We start from the raw sequence: 22550 nt of genomic DNA, 5'->3' as shown, positions 1-22550 counted from the left end.
AGGTACCTCTCCCCCCAAGTTTAAACTCTTCCCACAGTACTAGTTAACCTCCCTGTGAGGAAGATATTCATCCCAGCCCCATTCAGGTGCAATCCATCCAGTTTATACAGTTTCTACCCACAACTGGTCCCAATACTCCAGAAATCCTAAGCCCTTTGAAGTGCAAACCATTTTTTATGGAAGAAAGCAGTTAATTTAACTTAACCATGGTGCCTATGAACAAGAATTCTGGCTGCAGTATTTTTAAAAACCGCAAACATTTTGTATTCATTACATAAAATTAGATTCCATCTTAGATTAAACTGTTTTAGAATTTCTCAAGGATTACAACTCTTCCACAGCATATATTTGTGATTCTGATTAAACAATGAAAAGCAAATAAAAGGAGCAAGTTAGACTGTCCACTATCAAGTTGCTCTACAAAGCTATTGCATTAAAAAACGGTCTGATTTTGAGATTGTAAGGACAGCAAAATTGTCAATGTACGCTATCATTGCTTTGTGAAACTGACAGCTGCTTCTGGCATACGCACTTGTGTAGTAAAATGTGGAAATCCAAAACTGCTGTGACTTCCCCAATCCTCCACAGACTGTACTGATGAATTCCTCATGGATGTAAATCTTTAAGAATCATTGAATCGATGTGAACTTTCATTTCTTGTACTTTATTCTCACTGTAAAGGCCCTTGAAAATGTTAAGCCTTGTTGAATGAAGTGTAACTGGGGTTTTTAATGACATACTTTTTCATAATCATTGCTAAATAACTTCTCTATAATTGAAAAGCTAATTTTATGTTTGTGGAATGTCAAAATTCTCCGTTGCACAATAAAAAATTCATAGCTTTGTAAAATAATAAAAATATATTTTTAAAGTTTAAGAATTGTCAGTTTATAATTAATTCCATATGTAAGACCCAATCATTATTTTGTTTTCTGTAAAATTATTAAAAAATGAATTCATCAGTACACTCTGTGGCGGTGTGGGGAAGTCATAGCAGTTTTGGGAAGAGTGCCCTGCAGTCAGCATCGCAGTGATGCAGTCTGGGAAGGGTGCCCTGCAGTCAGTTCTTGTTGAAAATAACAAGAGTGACATCACAATACAGCACGAGAGAGCGGCGGAGAGATCAGAACCAGCGCGAGTGAGAGGAAGCTTCAAAAAGTGACGTCAGCACAAAGGTGAAAGCTGATTAGTGGGTAAGTGTTTTTCTCCAGTTTAAAATAGATTAAGCTAAGGAAAGGTAAGAGTTCTAGTTTTTATTTAAAATGCATAAATTATTTAACTATTTTTTATACTGTATTTAACTTAAAGTAAGGGTTTTTTTTCAACTAGAGGCATGGCAGGGCAGCTCAGTCCTGTGTTATGTACCTCCTGCAACATGTGGGAAGTCCTAGATGCTCCTTACACTCTGACCGACCACATGTGCAGGAAGTGCCACAACTGCAACTACTTGAGCTCCAAGTTTCAGAGCTTGAGTGGCAGCTGGGAGGACTGAGGTCCATCCACGAGGCTCAGAGTTTCGTGGATAGCACAATTTTAGACGTGGTCACCCCACAGCTTATGGAAGTGCAGAAAGAGAGGGAATGAGTGACCATCAGACAGAAGAAAGGTGTCAGACAGATAGTCATGAAATACCCAGGGCGCATCTCGCTCAAGAACCATTTTTCTGTGTTGGAAAATGGTGAGAGTGACGGTTCCTCTGGGGAGTGCAACCACGCTCATGGCACTGTGAGGCTCAGCTACACTGGGGGCGGTGGCGGGAGGAAAAAGAATAATAGTGGTAGGAGACTCAATAATAAGGGGAACAAACAGACTTTTCTGCGGCCTTAGACATGACTCCAGGATCGTATGTTGCCTCCCTGGTGCCAGGGTCTAGGATGTCACTGAACAGGGCATTCTAAAGGGGGAGGGCAAACAGACAGAGGTCGTGGTACATACTGGTACCAACGACATAGGTAGAAAGAGGGATGAGGTCCTGCAAGCAGAATTTAGGGAACTAGAAAGCAGATTAAAAACAGGACCTCAAAGAGAGCAATCTCTGGATTACTTCTGGTGCCACATGCCAGTAAGTATAGAAATAGGAGGTTAGTCCAGATGAATGCATGGCTGGAGAGATGGTGCAGGAGGGAGGGCCTTCGAGTTCTGGGACATTGGGACTGTTTCTGGGGGCGGTGGGACCTGTACAAGGCGAATGGGTTGCACCTGATCCAAAATGGGATCAACATCCTTGCGGGGAGGTTTGCTGGTGCTGTTGGGGAGGGTTTAAACTAACTTGGCAGGGGGAAGGGATCCTGAGAGGAGGCTCAGCTGGGAGAGATACACAGCCAAAAATAGAGAGCAAGTGAATCTGGAAGGCATAGAAATTATAGGCCTGTTAAGGCACAAGGGAGTTTGGCAAGGTTCGATGGTATTTATTTTAATGCAAGGAGTCTGATGAATAAGGCAGATGAGTTGAGGGCACAAATTAACACATGAAAGTATGATGTCATTGCTGTCACAGAGACATGGTTGAGAGAGGGGCAGGATTAGCAACTCAATATCCCAGGATATAGGGTCTTCAGGCGAGACGGAGGAGGTGGTAAAAGGGGAGGGGGTATCACAATATTGATCAAGAAATCAATTACAGCAGGAAGGAGCAATGACATCTTAGAAGGCTCCTCAAATGAAGCCTTATGGGTAGAACTGATAAATAAAAAAGGAGCAGTCACATTGCTGGGAGTACTACAGGTCCCCAAACTGTCAGAGAGAAATAAAAGAGCAGATATGTAGGCAAATTTCAGAGAAGTGTTAAAACAATAGGGTAGAAATAGTGAAGGATTTCAACTTCCCCAACATTAACTGGGTTAGTCATAGTGTGATAGGCTTAGAGGGAGCGGAATTCTTAAAATGTGTAGATGAGAGCAAGGCATTTGATGTAGTCTACTTGAACTTCAGCAAGGCTTTTGATAAGGTCCCGCATGAAAGACTGAAATCGAAGGTAAGAGCCCATGGGATCCAAGGCAATTTGGCAAATTGGATCCAGAATTAGCTGAGTGGCAGGAAGCAGAGGGTGATTGTTGAGGGGTGTTTTTGTGACTGGATGCCTGTATCCAGTGGGGTTCCACTAGGATGGGTGTTGGGTCCCTTGCTGTTTGTGATATACATAAATGATTTACACTTGAACATAGGAGGATTGATCAGTAAGTTCGCAGATGACACGAAAATTGGTGGGGTGGTAAATAATGAGGAGGATAGCCTTAGATTATAGGAGGATATTGACGGGCTGGTCAGATGGGCTGATCAGTGGCAAATGGAATTTAATCCGGATAAGTGTGAGATGATGCACTTGGGCAGGACAAACAAGGCACGGGAATATATGATGAATGGTAGATGAATGGGAAGTGCCGAGGATCAGAGGGACCTTGGTGTGCATGTCCGCCGGTACCTTAAGGTAGCGGGACGGGTAGATAAGGTGGTTAAGAAGGTATGTGGGATATTTGCCTTTATTAGCCGAGGCATAGGTTATTCTGGCAGGGAGGTTATGCTGGAACTTATAAAACGCTGGTTAGGCCACGGCTAGAGTATTGCGTGCAGTTCTGGAATCCGCATTATAGGAAGGATGTGATTGCACTAGAGAGAGTGCAGGGGAGATTTACGAGGATGTTGCCTGGGCTGGAGAGTTTTAGTTATGAGGAGAGATCGGCTAGACTGGGGTTATTTTCCCTGGAGCAGAGGAGATTGAGGGGGCACATGACTGAGGTGTATAAATATAAATTGAGGTGCATAGATAGGGTAGACAGGAAGGAACTTTTCCCCTTGGTGGAGGGATCAATAACCAGGGGGCATAGACTTAAGTTAAGGGGCAGGAGGTTTAGAGGGGATGTGAGGAAGAATTTTTTCACCTAGAGGGTGGTGGGAATCTGGAACTCGCTGCCTGAAAGGGTGGTAGAGGCAGAAACCTTCATAACATTTAAGTAGTATTTGGATGTGCACTTGCGATGTCATGGCATACAAGGCCATGGGCCTAGTGCTCGAAAATGGGATTAGAATAGATAGGTACTTGTTTGACCGGCGCAGACTCAATGAGCCAAATGGCCTTTTCCTATGCTGTAGACCTCAATGACTCTATGAATGATAAAGCCTGTTTGTTACTTCCTCCATTCTTCCTGTCTGTGAGAATTTTTCAATGTGATTGGCTTGATGATATCACGGTTGCTGGACACAGGAGCTCACCTATAGCTGCCACCAGAATGAAATTAACATCTGGAAAGATGAAAATCTACAATACAGAGCTCACTAGATCTTTGTGAGCAGCTTTCTTTGAGGTCAACTACGAGCACCATCACTTTGCTGCTAACTGCAAAGTTTGAGCTGTAGTTCCTATAATTCAGTTAGTGATCTAACAATTCTAAACAGGAAAATACAAGCTCAACTGGGAGGCATCAACTTCTTAAGACATTTTTTCTGTGACATGAACAATGGTGAAAACATTGAATGAAGTCCCACGTTCTTCCTGCTTCCCATAGAAGAAAAAAATTGGTATTCTTGTGAATCTGGCTGATGAGTGCAAGATGAAAAACTTAGACACCATGTCTCTTTTTTTCAGTAATACACAAGAAAAATGGATCAACTATCATATTACTAAAATTTAATATTTTATAGCCACCTCTCCCTCTCTCTTTTCTTTAAATAGCAGGAGGAAATTCTTCCAAATAGGGCAAATGTTTATTCTTCAGGTTACTGAATTCTCATCTATGCAGATTAGTGCTAAAAATACAGCTTCCAGATCAAGAGGATCTTTTTCAAGAAAGTTCAATTAATTTACTCATTGAGAAGAAAATTCTATAAAAGAATGAAATTGCAGCACTCCACTTACCTTACAAATTAAGTAATGTTCAGGCTTAGCCTTAGGTATTTGTGCAGAAGAGGAGGCATTTATCTAAAAGGTTGACAGCTGAAAGTGGGGCAGGTGTCATTTTACACCAGGGTCATACCCGTAGTATATCAGCATTGACTGTAATCAGGGATTTGTGTAGAGGAACCACTCCCACACTGTTGATGGTGACACACAGCACCCTCCAATAATCTGAGCTCCTCAAGCCTGCTATGTGTTTGTGGCATGCTGGACAGAGAGACAGCTTAGTCTCACCATAGCTTGGCCTTGGGACTGGCTGCTTGGAAAGTTGCCCAAAGCAAAACATTTGGGGTTCAATTTTTGTGTATGGTTGACTCAATTACTTGAAATTTACAGATTACAGATTTTCTTCTCGTTTTATGCTGGGAATTTAGTGGGAAGAGAAGGATTTCTGGTAAACAAGTATATATAGTACTCATTTTTATTTCTATTCCCATCCATTCAATACGTGGTCAAAGTCTGCCATTATAATCACTAAATTGACATCAATGTGGATTTATGCCACACAATGGAAAATTGAACAGTGATGAAATCACCTTGAAAAATGCAAAATTCTCATATGCGTTTGTCCACTTTGCAGTGCAGCACTGGGGTAAGGGAAAGGATCCAAGGCGGTTTTGAAGAACTGGAGGCTTTGTGAAATGGCCAGAGATATCCAAATTTTAAAGAGATTGCTTATTTAGCACTAACAGAAAAATTAAACAGAAAAAAAAATCACGTTTCTATTTACAATCGAGTAATATTGAAGTATATTTTTAAATCGCATTATTTACTTACCTCAGTTACAAAAGAGACAACTGCATTTACTAGTATTAAAATGAGCATCATAAGCCGCCAATTATAAGGAACACAAACCAGCTGAAAAGCAATACAAACAATTACAATAATAAAAGCAAAAATTGCAGATGCTGGGAATCTGAAACAAAAACAAAAAATGCTGGAAAAACTCCAGCAAATTTCCAGCATTTTTTGCTTTCGTTACAAACAATTATCATCTACCTTGCCTTTAACCATTTCAATTTACTCTCAACTTATTTCTATTTAACCAAATACATTCTAGTTTAATCATTAGAATTTCTTATGGGTTCGATCAAAATGCTATTTCTAAATAAATTATTACGAGACATTACATAAAACTAAAGATGAAGGATAATGGTGTGGCAACATACAACATGTTTTCTTTCTGCTGAATGTGACAATTAACAGTATTTAGGGAATAAAAGGATTACCTAATTTGCATCTGATGTCACCATCATGCACTCCTGGATCACTGTAATATGAAACCTTTTAAATTAATTCAGTTCCCCTTGATGCTGACATGCTCCATTTGTATTGCAGATTTCATGATAATGAGATAACTATGCAGCCACAACAATTGAAAAATTATGCAGGTACTTATTTACTGTACTAAAACCATTTATGAATTTAAACACCTGAACAAATTTCTTCTTAACCTTCTTTCTAAGGAGAACAATTTCAACTTCTCCAATCTCTCCACATAATTGAAGTTCCTCATCCCTTGTGCCATTTTAGAACATTTCTCTTTCAACTGTTCGAATGCCTTGACATCCTTCCTAAAGTGCACTGCCCATAAGTGTGGTGAACATAATAACCCAGCTGAGGAGTAACCAAGGTTTTATAAATGTTTGGCATAACTTGCATGCTTTTATATTCTATGAATCTACTAAGAAAGTCAAGAGCCAAGGATTCCAATGTGCTTTTTTAGCGGCCTTCTCAACTTCACCTGCCACATTCAAATATTTGTGCATATACAGAATCACAGTGCAGAAGAGGCCCTTCGGCCCATCGACACGTGAGAAACACCTGACCTACCTACCAAATCCCATTTACTAGCACTTGGCCCATAGCCTTGAATGTTATGACGTGCCAAGTGCTCATCCAGGACAGAATCACAGAATACCCCCAGGTCTCTCTATTCCTGTGCCCACTTTAAAATTGTACTATTTCATTTATATTGCCTCTCATTCTTTCACCCAAAAGGTACTACTTCACATTTCTCTATGTTAAATTTTGTCTGCCACGTGCCTGCCCATTTCAGGTGTCTATGTCCTCCTGAAGTCTGTTACTATCTTCCCCAATGTTTACTACATTTCAAACTTGTAATGACATCTGCAAAGTTGGAATTACACCCATGTCCAGGTCATTAATGTATATCCAAAATACCAATTATTTGGGAACACCACTATACACTTCCTTTCTTTACAGAAAAAGAGCTATTTACCACTATTCTCTGGTTCCCATCCAATATTGTACTTCTGCTGCCACTGTTCTTTTGATCCTTTGGGCTTTAATTTTGCTAACCAGTCTATTATGAGGTACTTCATTAAATGCCTTTTGATAGTCAATATACACAATATCAACTAATTACCCTCATCAACCCCCTCGTTTAGTTCAAACAAGTCAAATCAAGTTATTCAAACAAATCTGTGCTGATTATTACACATTAACCCACTTTTCCAACTGCCAATTAATTTTGTCCTAAATTGCTGTCTAAGTTTTTCCTCCACCGACATTTGGCTGATTTGTCTGTAGTTGCTCAATCTAGCCCTCTGCTTTTCAGTCAGGAGTATACCATATGCAATCCTTCAGCTCCCTGGCAGCAACCCTAAATATTGAAGGAGGATTGGAAAGATTGTAGTCAGAACTTCTTCAATTTCTACCCATACTTCCCTTAGTAACGTAGGATGCATGCCATCTGGACTAGATTTTTTTTTAAACTTTAAGTACTGGAAACATTTTAAGTGCCTCCTCTATTTTTATCTTATTCAGTTTCAATTCTACCTCCTTTATTGCAGTGCCTTCTCTAAAGACTGATGCAAAGTTTTTTTTTAGTAACCATATCCTCTTTCTTCACATGAAAATTTTTTTTTGTCATAATCGACCCAACTCTTCTTTTCACAATTATAACTTTTTATTCTCATACTATCAAAGCATTTTTGAGATCCCTCTTTTTTTTTGCATTCAGATTGGTTGTCTATTGTATTATGAACCTTACATTTATTATAAGCTTCCTTTTTCTGTTTCATTTTAAGAACATAAGAAATAGGAACAGGAGTAGAACATTCAGCCCCTCGAGGCTGCTCCGGCATTCAATAATCAGCTATTCATGGCTGATCTGCTTGTGTTTTGAATTCCACATTCCCATCTACTCCCTATAACCTTTGCCTAACAAGAATCTATCTACTTCTACCTTAAAAATATTCAATGACCACGCCTCCACCACCTTCTGAGGCAGAGAGTTCCAAAGTCGCACAACACTCAGAAAATCCTCCTAAAAGGGCGACCCTTAATTTTAAAACAGTGACCCTTAGTTCTGGACTCACCCACAAGAGGAAACATTCTTTCCACGTCCATTTTGTCAAGGCCGTTCAGGGTCTTGTATGCTTCTATCAAATCACTCTCACTCTTCTAAACTCAAGTGGCAACAAGCCCAGTCAGTCCAACCTTTACTCATAAGACAACCCACTCATTCCAGGTATCAATCTAGTAAACCTCCTCTGAACCACCTCCAATGCATTTACACCCTTCTGTAAATAAGGAGATCAAAACTGCACACAGTATTTGAGGTGCGGTCTCAAAAATGCCCTACATAAGGAATATAACATGAAGCATAACATCCTTACTTTTATATTCAATTCCTCTTGTAATAAAGGATAGCATTCTGTTAGCCTTCTTAATTACTAGCTGTACCTGTGTGCTAACGCTTTGTGACTCATGCACTAGAACACCTAGATTCCTCCGCACCTCAGAATTATGCAGCCATTCTCCATTTAAGTAATACTCTGCGTTTTTGTTCTTCATGCCAAAATGAACAACTTCACATCTTCCCACATTAAACTACATTTGCCAAATCTCTAATTTTTGGTCAACCAGGGAGCACTAGCTTTGGATGCCCTTGCTTTCCCTCTCATGGGAAGGTGTTCGCTCTGCGCCAGAACCATCTTCTCCTTGAAGGTCTCCCATTGCTCAATTAGTGTTTTGCCTACCAATTTTTAATTCCAATCCACCCAAACAAGATTCTTTTAAAATTAGTGAAATTACTGTGGGCACGAAAGTGTTAATAAGCCTGGCACGGTAACCTATACATTGTTGTTAAACAACAGATAGCGTGGTTTAGTTGTCAGAATATGAAGAGAATAACATCTATAAATTAACCACTGACTTTTACAATACATCAATTGAAGAAGATTGCGATGAAATTGTCAGAGATATTGATATTTTGATACTAATATTTTGCAGTTTGTTTCTTTGATCCACATTTTTGAAACAATGTATGTACTGGTTCTTTTGGTCGAAGTCATACCTAACGTAGTATTAGAGGTTGAACAAATAGTTTCAGTATAACACAAAATGATTGCCTGGTGGACCGAGAGCTGACAGGAAGAGGGTTAGGTTGTGGTCAGACAATGACCAGAAGAGAGGGAACATGCCCAGACAATGACCAGATGAGAGAGAACATGCCCAGATATGTAGGCAGAAATGAGTCAAACTGCACCTCCACACACAGAGCCCTGGAACAAAGGAACAGCCCAGCACAGTTTGAATGCTGCAACCAGGATGCGGGCAGTTGTGATGACCCCAAGGACCCATCATCTCATTGGCGGGTAACCTGAGGCTGAAAGCCCTGGGCCAATGAGAAAGCAACATCACTGCACATGTAGTTTGCAGGTCCGACAGAAAGGTATAGGAACCAGATGTGCAGGAGACATGTGGCTACTGTTGGAAGAGAGGATATCTAGTCAGCTATCAACGTGAGTTACAGGACAGGACGGTTTGATCACCCGATCTTGTCTATCTCTCAAGAAACCAAGAATGCAGATTGTGAGTATTTTTACTTTGATATCGATTTATAATGCTAAGGGATTTATGTTAATAAGAGTGTTGCTTGTAATGCAATTCAAGTATACATTGAGTCATTGATATCCAGAGTAAACCTCCAAACCAAAAGGGTTAAGCAGCTGTTCCAGGGAAGGAGATAGCCTACAGATATTGGCGAGCCAGATAGGAGGTTGAAGATAAAGGAATGGCTATGAACATGATGGATGCGTTGGTTTCCAAGCATGTCATGGAAAAATTACCTCTGAAGGAGAGGTGGGTGCAAGCAATCCTCAAGGGAGAGGATCTGGTGAGTAAGGCAGATCAGTGGTCCCAGGAATCCACACGTAAACCTGCCCCCATAAAGGCGGTATTGGCTTGTAGCACGCCAGCAGGACCATTTGGCAAAATAATGGGAAATAGAGGAATAGGGATGCTGTTATTAATGGCTTGATAAAACAGTCAGAGGAGAGACAGGAAAGACAAAGTCGAAAAACATGAGGGAGAAAAAGAAATGTGTGATCAACAACAGCTTGTAGAAAGTCAGTGTGTGAATAATCAGAGACAGTGCGACTCATGGGCAGATGACAAAACAACTCAAAGGCAGTGAGCAGAGGAAGCAGAGAGGCAATGTACAAATTTAAAGGCTGTGTGTCAATGTCTGGTGAATGAATGTTGCCGCAATAGACAGAATCACACAGAATGATCACACAGAATGTAAGGAAAAGGTAACAAGATTAAAGAGGAAGCTGCAAGCGGAAAAGGGAATTGTATGCGCAGTGGGAGGAGGCATAGGGGAAATGGTGGGAACATCAGATGCTAGCGAGAGGGAAGACGAAAATGGGAATGGACGAGATACAGGAGGATCTGTGGGACTACCACCCTCGATAAACCCCCGTTTGATTCTGCCTATGGCTCCCATATGGCAGCAACGTCTGATGCCAACAATTAGAAACAACACCCCAACAATTGGATCAGGAATTTATAGTACCATGTACCCCTGATCAATTGACTGGGACTACCAGATATAGTGGAATCAGATGAAGGGAGCCTCTTTACGGGGCATGTAATGCAAGCAACCCTGCAGTTACTAGGGATAGAGGGAAAACAGCATGCGTCCCATAACCCCCAGTCATCAGGGATAGCTGAGGAGGATGAATCAAACTATTAAGGCAGCTTTAAGGAAAGAACTAGAGGGCCGATCTCAAAGGTGGGATGAGGTATTACACTGGTTATAATGAACATCCGAGGTCAGAAGTCAAGTCCTAGGTCCTAGCAGCTATGGGCACAAACAGAGGTGACATCCACTGGATGTTAGGGATGGTCAAACAGGGAGCTACTGAAACAAAAATGCCTACGTGAACCAGTTGTGGGTTGCATATGAGGCGTTCCATGGGGAAGCCCTGACAGATAGGAATCAGCTACGGGGAGAGCTGCTGAGCCATTGCCTGAGGACTCTGACTGCCCACTCCCTACCTTACTTGCAGGCAGCTTTTGAGGATTTCAATCCTGAAGCAGCTAATGATACGGTGGCAGAGTTTTGAGGAAAATGACTTCCCGCTGGTGGCAGACCTGATAGCAGCTATTCCCAATGAGGCTCGAGTGTTCACAGTCCTTGATAACGCCAATGGATTTTGGTCAATTCCAATCCGTAAGGAGGACCAGTATAAGTTTGCATTCACTTTCAAGGGACAAAAGTATACGTGGACATGCTTGCCACAAGGTTTCTATAACAGCTTCTCAATATTCCAACAATGTTGTAGTTGTTACAACTACTGAGCTGCACAGGACTGAAAATAAACCCCAAAAAAGCTCAGATAGTTCAGGAGAAAGTCCAATTCTTGGGACTCACTATACAGCCGGGCAACAGAGCCATAGAACTTAAGCGGTCCAGCGATGTTTTTGGGTTTGCAATCATTTCTGGGACTTGCAGGGTAGTGCCGAGAGTTTATGGAAGGGTATGCTGCCACAGCAGCCCCTCTCCCGAGGCTGCTAAGGAAATAAACAGAGGGGAATGCACGAGGGCATGTGAAAGTGCCTTTGTACCATCAAAGACAAATGTGCAAACTGCCCCTGCCCTTGGAGCAAAAACCCTGAAAAAGATTTCACTCTGGAGGTGACTGCGCTGCCACGGATTCAAGCCTGAGTGCAGTCCTAAGGCACGAAGCACATAGACAGTCAAGACCCATGGCGTATGCCTCCAGGGTACTGTCGGATGATATGGAATGGCAAGCAGACGGCAGCTGGATGGGGAGGAGAAGAGTTAAATTCAAACCAAGCCCTGGTCCAGGGCCCTATGGAGAACCTCGGCTTAGAAGGAAACAGACAACCTGATTTTGTATATTTCTGTGTGCCTGTGAACCAAGAAGGCTCACAGAGCAATATGTACATGTGGCTTATGTCTTAAAGGGGCAAGGGCTGAAAAATCCACATGCGCTTACTGTTCACAGGATGATCGCCTTGAGAGTATTGTTACTCGCTGCAACGAACGGACTGCTCCACAGGCACTCAGAAGTCAAACGCATTAATACGGACATGGACGATTCTCCATGCCTTATATATTCTGCAACAAAACACTTGCTATGCAAGGGCACCTGAATGCAACTGAGGGAGAGCAGATATGTATGGGCTGCACCATAAGTACCTTGATGTTCCATGGAACTATGGGGAGAGAACTAGTGACGTTGTATGGATGGCACCAACAGTGCCAAAGAGTGCATGGCTGTTCTGTGTGTCATAAGAAGTCATAACATCCAACAATCTACGGGTACACCAAGAGGCTCAAACCTGATCTGTCCCAATATGACAAAGATTGAGGTGGGGGGTTTATTCTAAATTATCCCACATGGTAGTGCAAGAAGCCCACAACTACTACTCACCCTCTGACAACCAGATCCCCAAGTGTAAATACCACCCTGGCAGATCTGAAATGTCCCCAAACGTCACCAGGACCAGACAATGGTTTGGCCCTGGTAAAGGACAACAAAGTTCCATATGACAATATACAACATGAACTGGTACCCTGGCATTCATTGTATCAGACACTGGCTTACCCTCTTGGTGTTCAACAAAAATCATACTCAAACAAATTGAGGCGAGTGCTAAAACAGGCAGCCTCATTTAATGGTGGGAAGAAACATAAAATCTACCCTCAGAAAGGAACACAGAGAAAGTACAGCTTGGTAAACATTGCTGCCACAACAGTTAACACAGGAACATCGATGGTAAATTCAATCACTTTGACCTCATTAGGCAGGAAGGTCAGCAAACTGAGTAAACAACTCAGGGAAATACTCAAACAAGAACAAGAGGCCCAGGGTGGACAGCTCTGCACAAACCAAGATCTGACTCAAGTGCTTCAGGGACTGGGCGATTATGTTGGAAAGTCACGTTAAGACCATTAATTAGTTAAATAAAGAAGATATCATGCCTCGAACCGAGCATCTCAAAACAATGTCTGCAAAACCTATGGGTTCTGGGTGCTCAAACAGACTAGGGAAAACCTGAGGCAGCTGCAGGAGGGAATGGTATCAATGTAGATGACCAATGAGCAATTGGTCAATTTGTCCAAGAAAACGGGATTTGCCAGTTGCCAACTCAGGGGTTTGGTCATGTTTACTTCACAAAGACCGAATGTGTTGTGCGGAATGGAATGTTAATTGATATGGTCTTAGTTATTCCGATATTGACAGACTCAGCCACAGGAAGAACGTTATATAGACTAGAAAACATAGGTGTTATTAGAGAAAATTATTGTACGCTGTGTCATAATTTGCATCTCATGCAGTTGAGATAGGGGAGAATATGGTGTGTACAACCTTAGAGGGCTGTACTATAGGGACATCAGCGGTAGTGTGTCCACACCCAATCTATATGACGGAGTTCAAAGCTACAACTAACTGTACCGCAGAGGCCATACTGGCTAAAATGGAACTGACACGAGTGGTGTGCATGGTGTTACGACCGGTCCTTGGGTGAGGTTCCCCCAATTTATGATCCCGGATGAGGTACCCCAAATTGTTATCCTCCCGGGTGAGATAGGAAGAACTGGCACCCCTTCTTTATTCAGCCCCCTCGGTTGGTCACAATAAAGTTAATTTAAAAAGGATCCCTTCCCTCGTGGATACCTTTTCCCAAACCAACTGTATTTATGTTTTAAAAGGAGCCAATTTAACCAGGCTTTCTCAAGTTAAAGGAGGAGTGAGTTTATTAGTTACTAAACGTGAGAAAAAAATTAAAACGCAACAAACATACACACAGATTAGAAATGAGAAACGGATTTCAAAAATAAAAGCTAAAAAGATATACAAATCAATCTTTTGGCCTGTCCGTGAGTAGTAGATGGTGAAATTACAGGTGTTAAGTTTGGGTGATTCTGGTAGCGCTGACTTTGGCTGTTGAGCAGCTGGTTTTGGAGATTCTTGGTTCTACAGGTTAGCTGAAAGGAGTTCTCCTGTTTCCTTTTCAACAGTGGCTTTGCTGACTTGTGACTTGTTTCCAGCAATCAGAGAGAGAGAGGACTTTTTTACCTGCATGCTGCAGAGGTATCCCAGTTGGTGTTCTTCAGCCCTGACCTTCACAGCACACACACACCAGAACAGAACACCAGACTAGCACACAGCACTAGGGTTGCAGTTGGCTTTTTTAAAACCCCCTCTTCTTGTGTATTCCTGGAAGCGAAAAACAACATGCCTTTCGCACAGATCTGTTTTCTTTTCAAACCCAATCCATATTCACAGTCCGGGATAGAACTCAACAGGTGGTGGTTTCGGCTGAGATGGTAATCATTTTCCATTATTTCCATAACCACAGGAGATTACAGTTCAGGTTACACTATATCTTTTCCTTTGAAGTGTCTGTCTGAAGTTAGGTGCAACATTCCATTCTCTCTGAAATAGCTGGTCAAGTAATCCACATAGGAATTTTTCAGCAAGTGGTTACCTTACAGTCTCCGCCAGCTTTTGCTGGAATATCTTTTTTTTAAAACGCTTGTGTTACCTAAAGTTCAATATGTCCATAAGTAATCTGGGGATAGGATACATGGACATGACACTTCCCCACACAATGGATTCATTCTCATTTCAATACAAAAGGAGAACAAATAAATAAATATAAAACAATAAATACAATCACACACACATTCATTCTCCTAACCTTGGTCAATATTATCTCTGCAGTTCTAACCAGGTCTCTAAGTCTTAGACAGGGCAACTGCAATCACATTTGATTTCCCGGAAATGTGGGTGATTTTTAGGTGGTACAGTTAGAGAAACAAACTCCAATGGAATAACCTGACATTGTGTCTTAAACTTTTTCACAAATGTTACCTTAATTTACAGATTAGCTTGTTGCCAAGGTTTCAAAATTGCTTTATTTTATAGTCACCTCTGATCAATAACCCTGTGTCTGCCCCTGGCTGTATTAAGTATCATCAAAGGTGTTTGGGTGTTTTACCTGACTGTTAGCTCCCAAATTGCTAACAATGGCCAAGATGTTGACACTGTGCTTTTCCCTGACCCCAGGCCACCTTCTACACAGGCTGACATGCTGAGCTGTTCTTAAAAGGTTTAACTTTTTGCCTACCTCTGTAACCCATGAATTTACTGGTTTGAACCCAGGCACTGTTACAGGTCTAATTGTCAGGAGATTAGTGGGTCATGCTGCGGCTTCCACCCCCTGTAGGGATTCAGGTTCAGGCACCTCACTTTCAGTGAGCTTTTCATCAATACCATTATGGTTGAAGTCTAAAGCTTGTTTGGTTTTGTCTGATTTACCAGCTCTAACCCCTGCATGGGTTTCCCTATTCTCCTTGTGATCTTCACAAGCTTTGCCTATTCTAGGGTAGGCTCTCCTCTCTTCCATTTTTGCTTTAGAAGGGGGTCTTCCCCTAACCTGTCCCATGTGCTCAGGGACACTGCTGCCCTTCAACTCTAGCTGCACTGCCCTGCAGCTCATCAATGAGGCGAGGCATCCCCCTCACTATCTGCATGTCTACTTGCGACCTTCCCTGTTCTCCATCTAAAATTGGATAAATGGTGTGGGCCAGCCAGACCTCCTGCTCATCCAGCAGGGGTGCAGGCTTCTTTCTTTTTAAGTTTGCTGGCCAGAGCTTGGGACTTTGTGTCGTTATTTATCTCCAGGGAAAAGAATTTTGCTAGGCCTTCGTTGGCTGCATCTCCTCCAACCTTGGCCACTCGCACCCCAGCCTTTTTTCTTCCCCTGGCTCCTCAACAGAGTATTGCCCACTTGTTTTGGCTGCCTGGGAGTTGACTGCAACACTTGTTCTGTTTTTTGGATGGTGGCAAGCGTGGGCTTGCTCATGGGGTAATGATTTCCCCACTGTAGTTACTGTAGGGATGGGCCGGTCCCTATTCGGTCCAATGTCCTCTGGGACACCCTGGCTCAAATGGGCTAGCTTTTATTGCCCTGCCATGTGGCTCTTTGGCTGTGTCAGGCATATCCCTCACTATGTGCCATTCTGTTTGGGAATTCCCCTCATCCCTGTTTAATTCTGCAAAAAAATGTACTTTCTAACTCAACTTCCAGGTTGTCCTTTCTGCCCGTTTTAAATTCCACTGATCTCTTCTGGACCCTTGTTAACTTTACAGACATAACCTTGGCCTTTTAAATTCAAGCAGCTGTTTCTTAACTATCCCATCCCTCACTAGTTCTATTGCCTCCTTTTCTGCCCGAACACCCTCCAGTTCTTTCCCTCTCTGCAGACTTTAGCTGCGTGTTCCCTGCCTCTTTGATTGTAAGTAGTCCTTGCCTAGCTACTTCAACCCTTACAGATTCTACTGGCCCCTTTAAGACCTCTGAACTATTCTGGCGTCCTCCAGCCCTTCCCAGCTTCTTTTGACTCATGCTTTTTCCTGGCTGCTCAGGAGTATTATTTTACAGGATGCCTTGGAGACCTCTATCTCGCTTTCCAGATCATGCAGTCTTCTTTGGACAGCTTCCTCCCTTCCCCGTCTCTTTCTGTTCTCTTTGGAAAGCTTCCTCTTTTTCCCTTTCATATTTTAATGCTTGGAGTTAGAATTCTTTTTGTTCATCTTCTAGCTGCGTTCTCAGCAATTCTACTTTTCTTAGTCTTGCCTTAATTGCACAATGTAATGTTCTGGCCACCCACTGAACTATTACACATCTCATCATATTCAAGGGAATCTCTAGTCCTAAGTGCCTCTTTTAACTCTTCAAGGACAGAGCTATTAAATCCTCAAAAGTAACTTCCCCTTCTCCTAGAAAAGCGCTGGCATCAAATGTGGATATTTCTACACTTTAGTAGGACAGACTCAAGAAAGCCTTTTAGCAGTTTTTAAAATTGGTTTCAAAGGAATAATTTACTTTCCCCTCTCTAATTCATTAGTTTCATCTGTGGGAACAATTCTGGCACCGAGCCCCAAATGTGTTAAATTCCCAGACGAGATCCCCAATTTGTTATGATTGGTTTCTGGCCAAGGTTCCCCCCAATTGTTTTGATCCTGGATCAGCCACCAGTATGCTATGACCAGTCTCCGGGCAAGGTTCCCCCAACTGGTTAAGATCTCAGACGAGGTACCCCAAATTGTTATGATTCCAGGTGAGAAAGGATGAACCGGCTCTCTTTATTTAACTGCTAGGAAATAGAGATAGTTTAAGTATGTTATATTTGTATTTGTGGGTGTTAAGAATGAGTTTTAGCTTTAAATTTTAAGCTTGATTTGTATTTCTGTACTGTGTGTTAACAGAGGTCAAATGGAGTTTTAGTTTCACTTTAAAAGGGTGCTTGCATTTCTAATAAGTTTACGACTGCGATTGAGGTAAAGGTAAACACACATGAGTAGAAAATCAGTGCTGTTGCCTAGCAACAGGGGGCAGGTTCCTCTCACGGGCATACACACAAAAGAAAGACAGCAGTTTGGTTTTGAAGCTGTTGCAGTTCAGCTGTTTTTGGAGGTGCTGCCAGGAGAGACTGGAGCAAAGGGGACAGACAGAAATCCCAAGCTAAAGACAAATCCCAAATATCCAAAAGAATGGAAAAGGGGAAAGTCCAAAAATGACCTTGTAGTCAAAGGAAGGACAAGAACCTGGGGAAAAAGTCCTGTTAAGTGAAGTTAAGAGTGAGGGGCAGAAGGAAAATCTCCAAGCTTCAGCTTTAAAGTGAGAACAGCATGCAAGAGGCAAGAAGGTCGAAAGAGACAAGTGAAGGTCTGTAATCTTTACTATGGGCATGTGAAGCAATGGTGTAATATTAACAGCTGAGTTGGCGAGAGTACATGGAAGACAGCTTGGATGCAAGTGGTGAATCAGGGAAGAGGAACATCAGAAGGGGAGTTTGAAACCCTGGAAGTGAACCCTTGTGGAAGGCATCGGAAAGAAAATGTTGGTTTTGTGAGAAGATTCCAAAGCGAGTTCTTAAAGACTGGAGATTGAAACCTTCGAGTGAAGGATGGAATTCAGTCAGACTGGTTGGTTCATGGTGTGACAAGTGTCTGGGGGGAGTTGAGAGATCCATAGCATCTGGTTGAGGTGGCATCCGTCACTTGAGGTCAGAGTGTGGTGCGGCTGACTGCAGGGTGCCATAGGTTTACACGGACTGAGTATTTACTGTGAACATTAAATTATAAGATAGCTTTTGGGATCTGTGTTATCCTCACAAATCTGTATATATCTGTAAAGGTATAGTTGTGGGTGAAGGAGTATTGTAATATAGTTCATCTTTTCTTGTTGAAGAAATGTTTTATTCTTTTGTAAAAAAAAGTTCATCAGCTAACTCCTGTGACTCTGTTTAGTTGCTACTCTCCCCATATTTAAACAAACAAATAAAAGTTAGGATCTATCAGGCTGGGTTCCACCCTTGGATCAGGCTAGTCCAGGGGCAATCTCAGCTGGGGATCATAACATCAACCCCTTCGATTAGTCGCAACAAGATTAATTTTAAAAGGATCCCTTTCCTCGTAGATACCATTTCCCTAGTCCAAATGTATTTATGTTCTAAAAGGAGCCAATTTAACCAAGCTTTCGCGAGTTAAACAAAGAGTAAGTTTATTAGTTACTAAGATACTAAATAATAAAAGGAACAATAAAAATGCAGCTTTCTCACACACAGTTTAGAAATGAGAAATTTAATCCAAAAATAAAAGTTAAAAAGATATACAAATCAGTCCTTTGGCTTGCCCGTGAGATGGTGAAACATTACAGCCGTTAAGTTGGGGTGATTCTGGTAGCACTGATTTTGGCAGTTGAGCAGTTAGTTTTGGAGATTCTTGGTTCTGCAAGTTAGCTGAAAAAAGTTGTTCTCTTTCCTTTTCAACTGTGGCTTTGCTGACTTGATTTCAGCAATCAGAGAGAGAGGACTTTTTTACCTGCAAGCTGCAGGGATGCCCAGTTGGTGTTCTCCAGCTCTGACCTTCACAGCACACACACCAGAACAGAACAACAGACTACTACACAGCACTAGGGTTGCAGGTGGCTTTTTTAAACCCCTTTCCTTGTGTATTCCTGGAAGGGAAAAACAACATGTCTTTTGCCCAGATCCATTTTCACTTCAAACTCAGTTCATGTTCACAGTCTGGGATATAACTCAATGGGTGGTGGTTTCAGCTGCGATGGTAATCAATTTCCATTATTTCCACAACCACAGGAGATTACAGCTCGGTATACATTGTATATTTTCCTTTGAAGTGCCTCTGTCTGAAGTAGGCTGTGTCACATCTTTTAGATGTGACATTCTATTCTCTCTGAATTATTTGGTCAAGTAACCCACATTGGAATTTTCCAGCAAGTAGTTACCTTACAGTCTCAGCCAGTTTTTGCTTGTATTTCCTTTTTTAAAAACACATGTCTTACTTAAAGTTCAATATGTCCATATGTAATTCAGGGATAGATGGTCATGACAATGGGGCAAGGGAGATGTTGCATTACCCCCACACCCAGGAATTTCAGTATGGGAGCCACAAATGCCCACTGAGCAATCACTCTGTGTGCTTGCACCCACAGATCCCAACCTGGGTGAAGGTAGAATTGGTAGATATCCACAAGCAAGAAACAGCTTATATACAGGTGGAGAATGATATAAAAGGTAACCTAATGCAATATGTCAATTAATTCTGTTATCCAATACCCCCGTTACCCGAGCACCTAACAGCCATATGGAAAGACCTTAATAGGCTACACAGGACGTATTACATGTTAGAACAGAAAAGTAAGGAAATAGACAAGGAGATTGATTGGATAGATGACACATGGTGGGAAGACATTTGGAATTGCAGTCTTAACATTCAGATACATCCATGGATTCAAATATTCTCGCATGTTCTAGTAGTAGTACAGTGTTAATTGTTGTTGTGTCAGATGGAGGAAACGTCATTGCGAGGAGATGGCTAAAGAGATAGCTAAAGTTTTTACCACAGTTCCAGGAAAACAAATTGGTGGAAAGTACATCACAATCATCATGAAATGGGATGCAATGTACTTAAGGGTGAATGCCTGTGGGCACAAAAGTGTTAATAAGCCTGGCAACAGCAACCTATACATTGTTGTTAAACAACAGATAATGTGGTTTAGTTGTCAGAAAATGAAGAGAGTAACATCTGTAACTTATTGACTGACTTTTCAATATAGAAATAGAACAAGATTGCGAATAAATTGCCAGAATGGAACTTACCCCGCATTTGCTACAGATATTTTGATATTGATGTTTTTGTAGTCTGTTTCTTTAATCCACATTTTTGAAACAACGTGTGTACTGGTTTTCTTTGTAGAAGCCACGCCAAGCGTAGTATTAGAGATTGAGTAATGTGTTTTTAGTATAACACAAAATGATTGCTTGGTAGACCAAGAACTGACAGGAAGAGGGTTAGGTTGTGGACAATAACCAGAGAGAGAGAACGTGCTCAGTCATGTAGGCAGAAACGAGTCAAACTGCACCTACACACACACAACCCTGGAACAAAGGACCAGCCCAGCATGGTTTGAATGTTGCAATCAAGATGCAGGCAGTTGTGATGACTCCAAGGACCCACCATCGGAGGGTAACTTGAGGCTGAAACCCTGTGCCAACGAAGAAGCAACATTGCTGCAAAAGTAGTATGCAAGTCCGACAGAAGGGTATAAGAACTGGATGTGCAGGAGACTCGTGGCTGCAGTCAGAAGAGAGTTACAGAACAGGACGGTTCGACCACCCGATGTTGTCTGTCTCTCAAGAAATCAAGCAACCAGATTGTGAGTATATGTTAGCAGTTATTTGTATCGATATTTTTATATTGATATCAATTTATATGCTAAGGGATTTAGGTTAATAAAAGTATTGCTTGTAATGCAAGTAAAGTGTACACTGAGTCATTGATATCCAGACCTCTGAACCACAAGGGAAGGGGATAGCCTACAGTACCCCTCTGTCTAGTTAAGTATTTTTAACACTTGAATTTTCTGCATCCATTTCCATAACTATTCCAAACCTAATGATATAATGCTTTCTCACGGAAACATGCTTCACTTTCCCCACTTCAGTCCCCAGAATTGGGTCCAGCACTGCTTGCTTCCTTGTTGGGCTGGAGCCACAATGATCAAGAAAATTCTTCTCGTCAGGCTGTTCCTTGCCAGATCTAACAGTGCAAATCCAATAGCTCTTTCCATTGGAAGGACACAGAAAAGCTCTACTTATAGACCCTATTGATGTCAGGTACTTTACATTACAGGATTCTCAATCATCAAAATCTTGTCATCAGAGACAATGCACTGAGGGCAATAGAGTGCAAAGACAGATGTAGCTTAGAGTTTTTATTGGATTACATTTAAGCCAAAAGCTGGTCTAAGGCAGTATGTTCAATTAGTGTCATATGAACATACATATAAATGAACATGCGAATTAGGAATAGGAGTAGGACATTCGGCCCCACAAGCCTGCTGCACCATTCATAAGATCATGGCTGATCTGATTGTGGTCTCAACTCCATATTCCGCCTACCCCCAATAACCTTTGAGTCCCTTGTAAGTCAATAATCTGTCTACCTCTGCCTTAAAAATATGCTTTGAACCTGCCTCTACTGCTTTCTGGGAAAGAATGTTGCAAAGATTCACGACCCTCAGAGAAAAAATTCCTTCGCATCCCCGTCTTGAACAAGAGGCCCTTTATTTTTAAAGGGTGTCCCCTTGTTCTAGCCTCTCCTGCAAGGGGAAATATCCTTTCAGCATCCACCCCGTCAAGTCCACTCAGGATCTTCTATGTTTCAATAAGATCACCTCTCAATCTTCTAAACTTCAGTGGATACAGGCTCAGCCTGTCCAATCTTTCCTCATTAGATAATTCCCTCCCTCATCTCATAGACGCTTACAGCACAGAAGGCGGCTATTCGGCCCATCGTGTCCGCACCGGTCAACAAACGTACATATGTTCGTCAACAAAGATCTAACTACATTAATCCCATTTTCCAGCGCTTGGCCCATTGCCCTGGAGGCTATGGCAATGCAAGTGAATATCTAAATACTTCTTAAATGTTACAAGAGTTTCTGACTCAACCACCCCTTCAGGCAGTTAATTCCAGACTCCCACCGTCCTCTGGGTGAAATATTTCTCAACTCCCCTCTTAGCCTTCTGCATCTTACCTTAAATCTATACCCCCTGGTTATTGGCCCCTCTACTAATGCAAAAAGTGCCTTCCTATCCACCCTATCTATGCCCCTTATAATCTTATATACCTCGATCAGGTCCCCTGTCAACCTTTGCTGCTCCAAGGAAAACAACCGTAGCCATGTGGACCTTCTCTGAACTTCTCTGAACTGTATTTATATCCTTTCTTAAATTATGGAGACCAAAATTGTAATAGTGCTCTAGATGCGGTCT

General features: G+C 41.9%; 1 protein-coding gene across 7 annotated transcripts in view; it reads right to left on the bottom strand.

Moving 5' to 3' along the window:
* The window catches only part of atp13a3 (ATPase 13A3), a 187182-nt gene that overhangs the window by 7737 nt on the left and 156895 nt on the right, over positions 1–22550 (bottom strand). For 5 of the 7 annotated variants that reach the window (XM_041211022.1, XM_041211030.1, XM_041211069.1 and 2 more), the window contains one exon: positions 5669–5749. The exons of 1 other annotated variant lie outside the window; for it this stretch is intronic. In XM_041211022.1, coding sequence (XP_041066956.1) covers positions 5669–5749 — 81 coding nt within the window. Of the gene's footprint in view, positions 1–5668; positions 5750–18878; positions 19208–22550 lie in introns of those variants that run through there. One more of the 7 variants, XM_041211072.1, reaches the window with a different exon arrangement.

Source organism: Carcharodon carcharias, chromosome 2 (genome assembly GCF_017639515.1).
Source record: "Carcharodon carcharias isolate sCarCar2 chromosome 2, sCarCar2.pri, whole genome shotgun sequence".
Taxonomy (NCBI): Eukaryota; Metazoa; Chordata; class Chondrichthyes; order Lamniformes; family Lamnidae; genus Carcharodon; species Carcharodon carcharias.
This window is presented reverse-complemented; position numbering and strand designations above follow the sequence as displayed.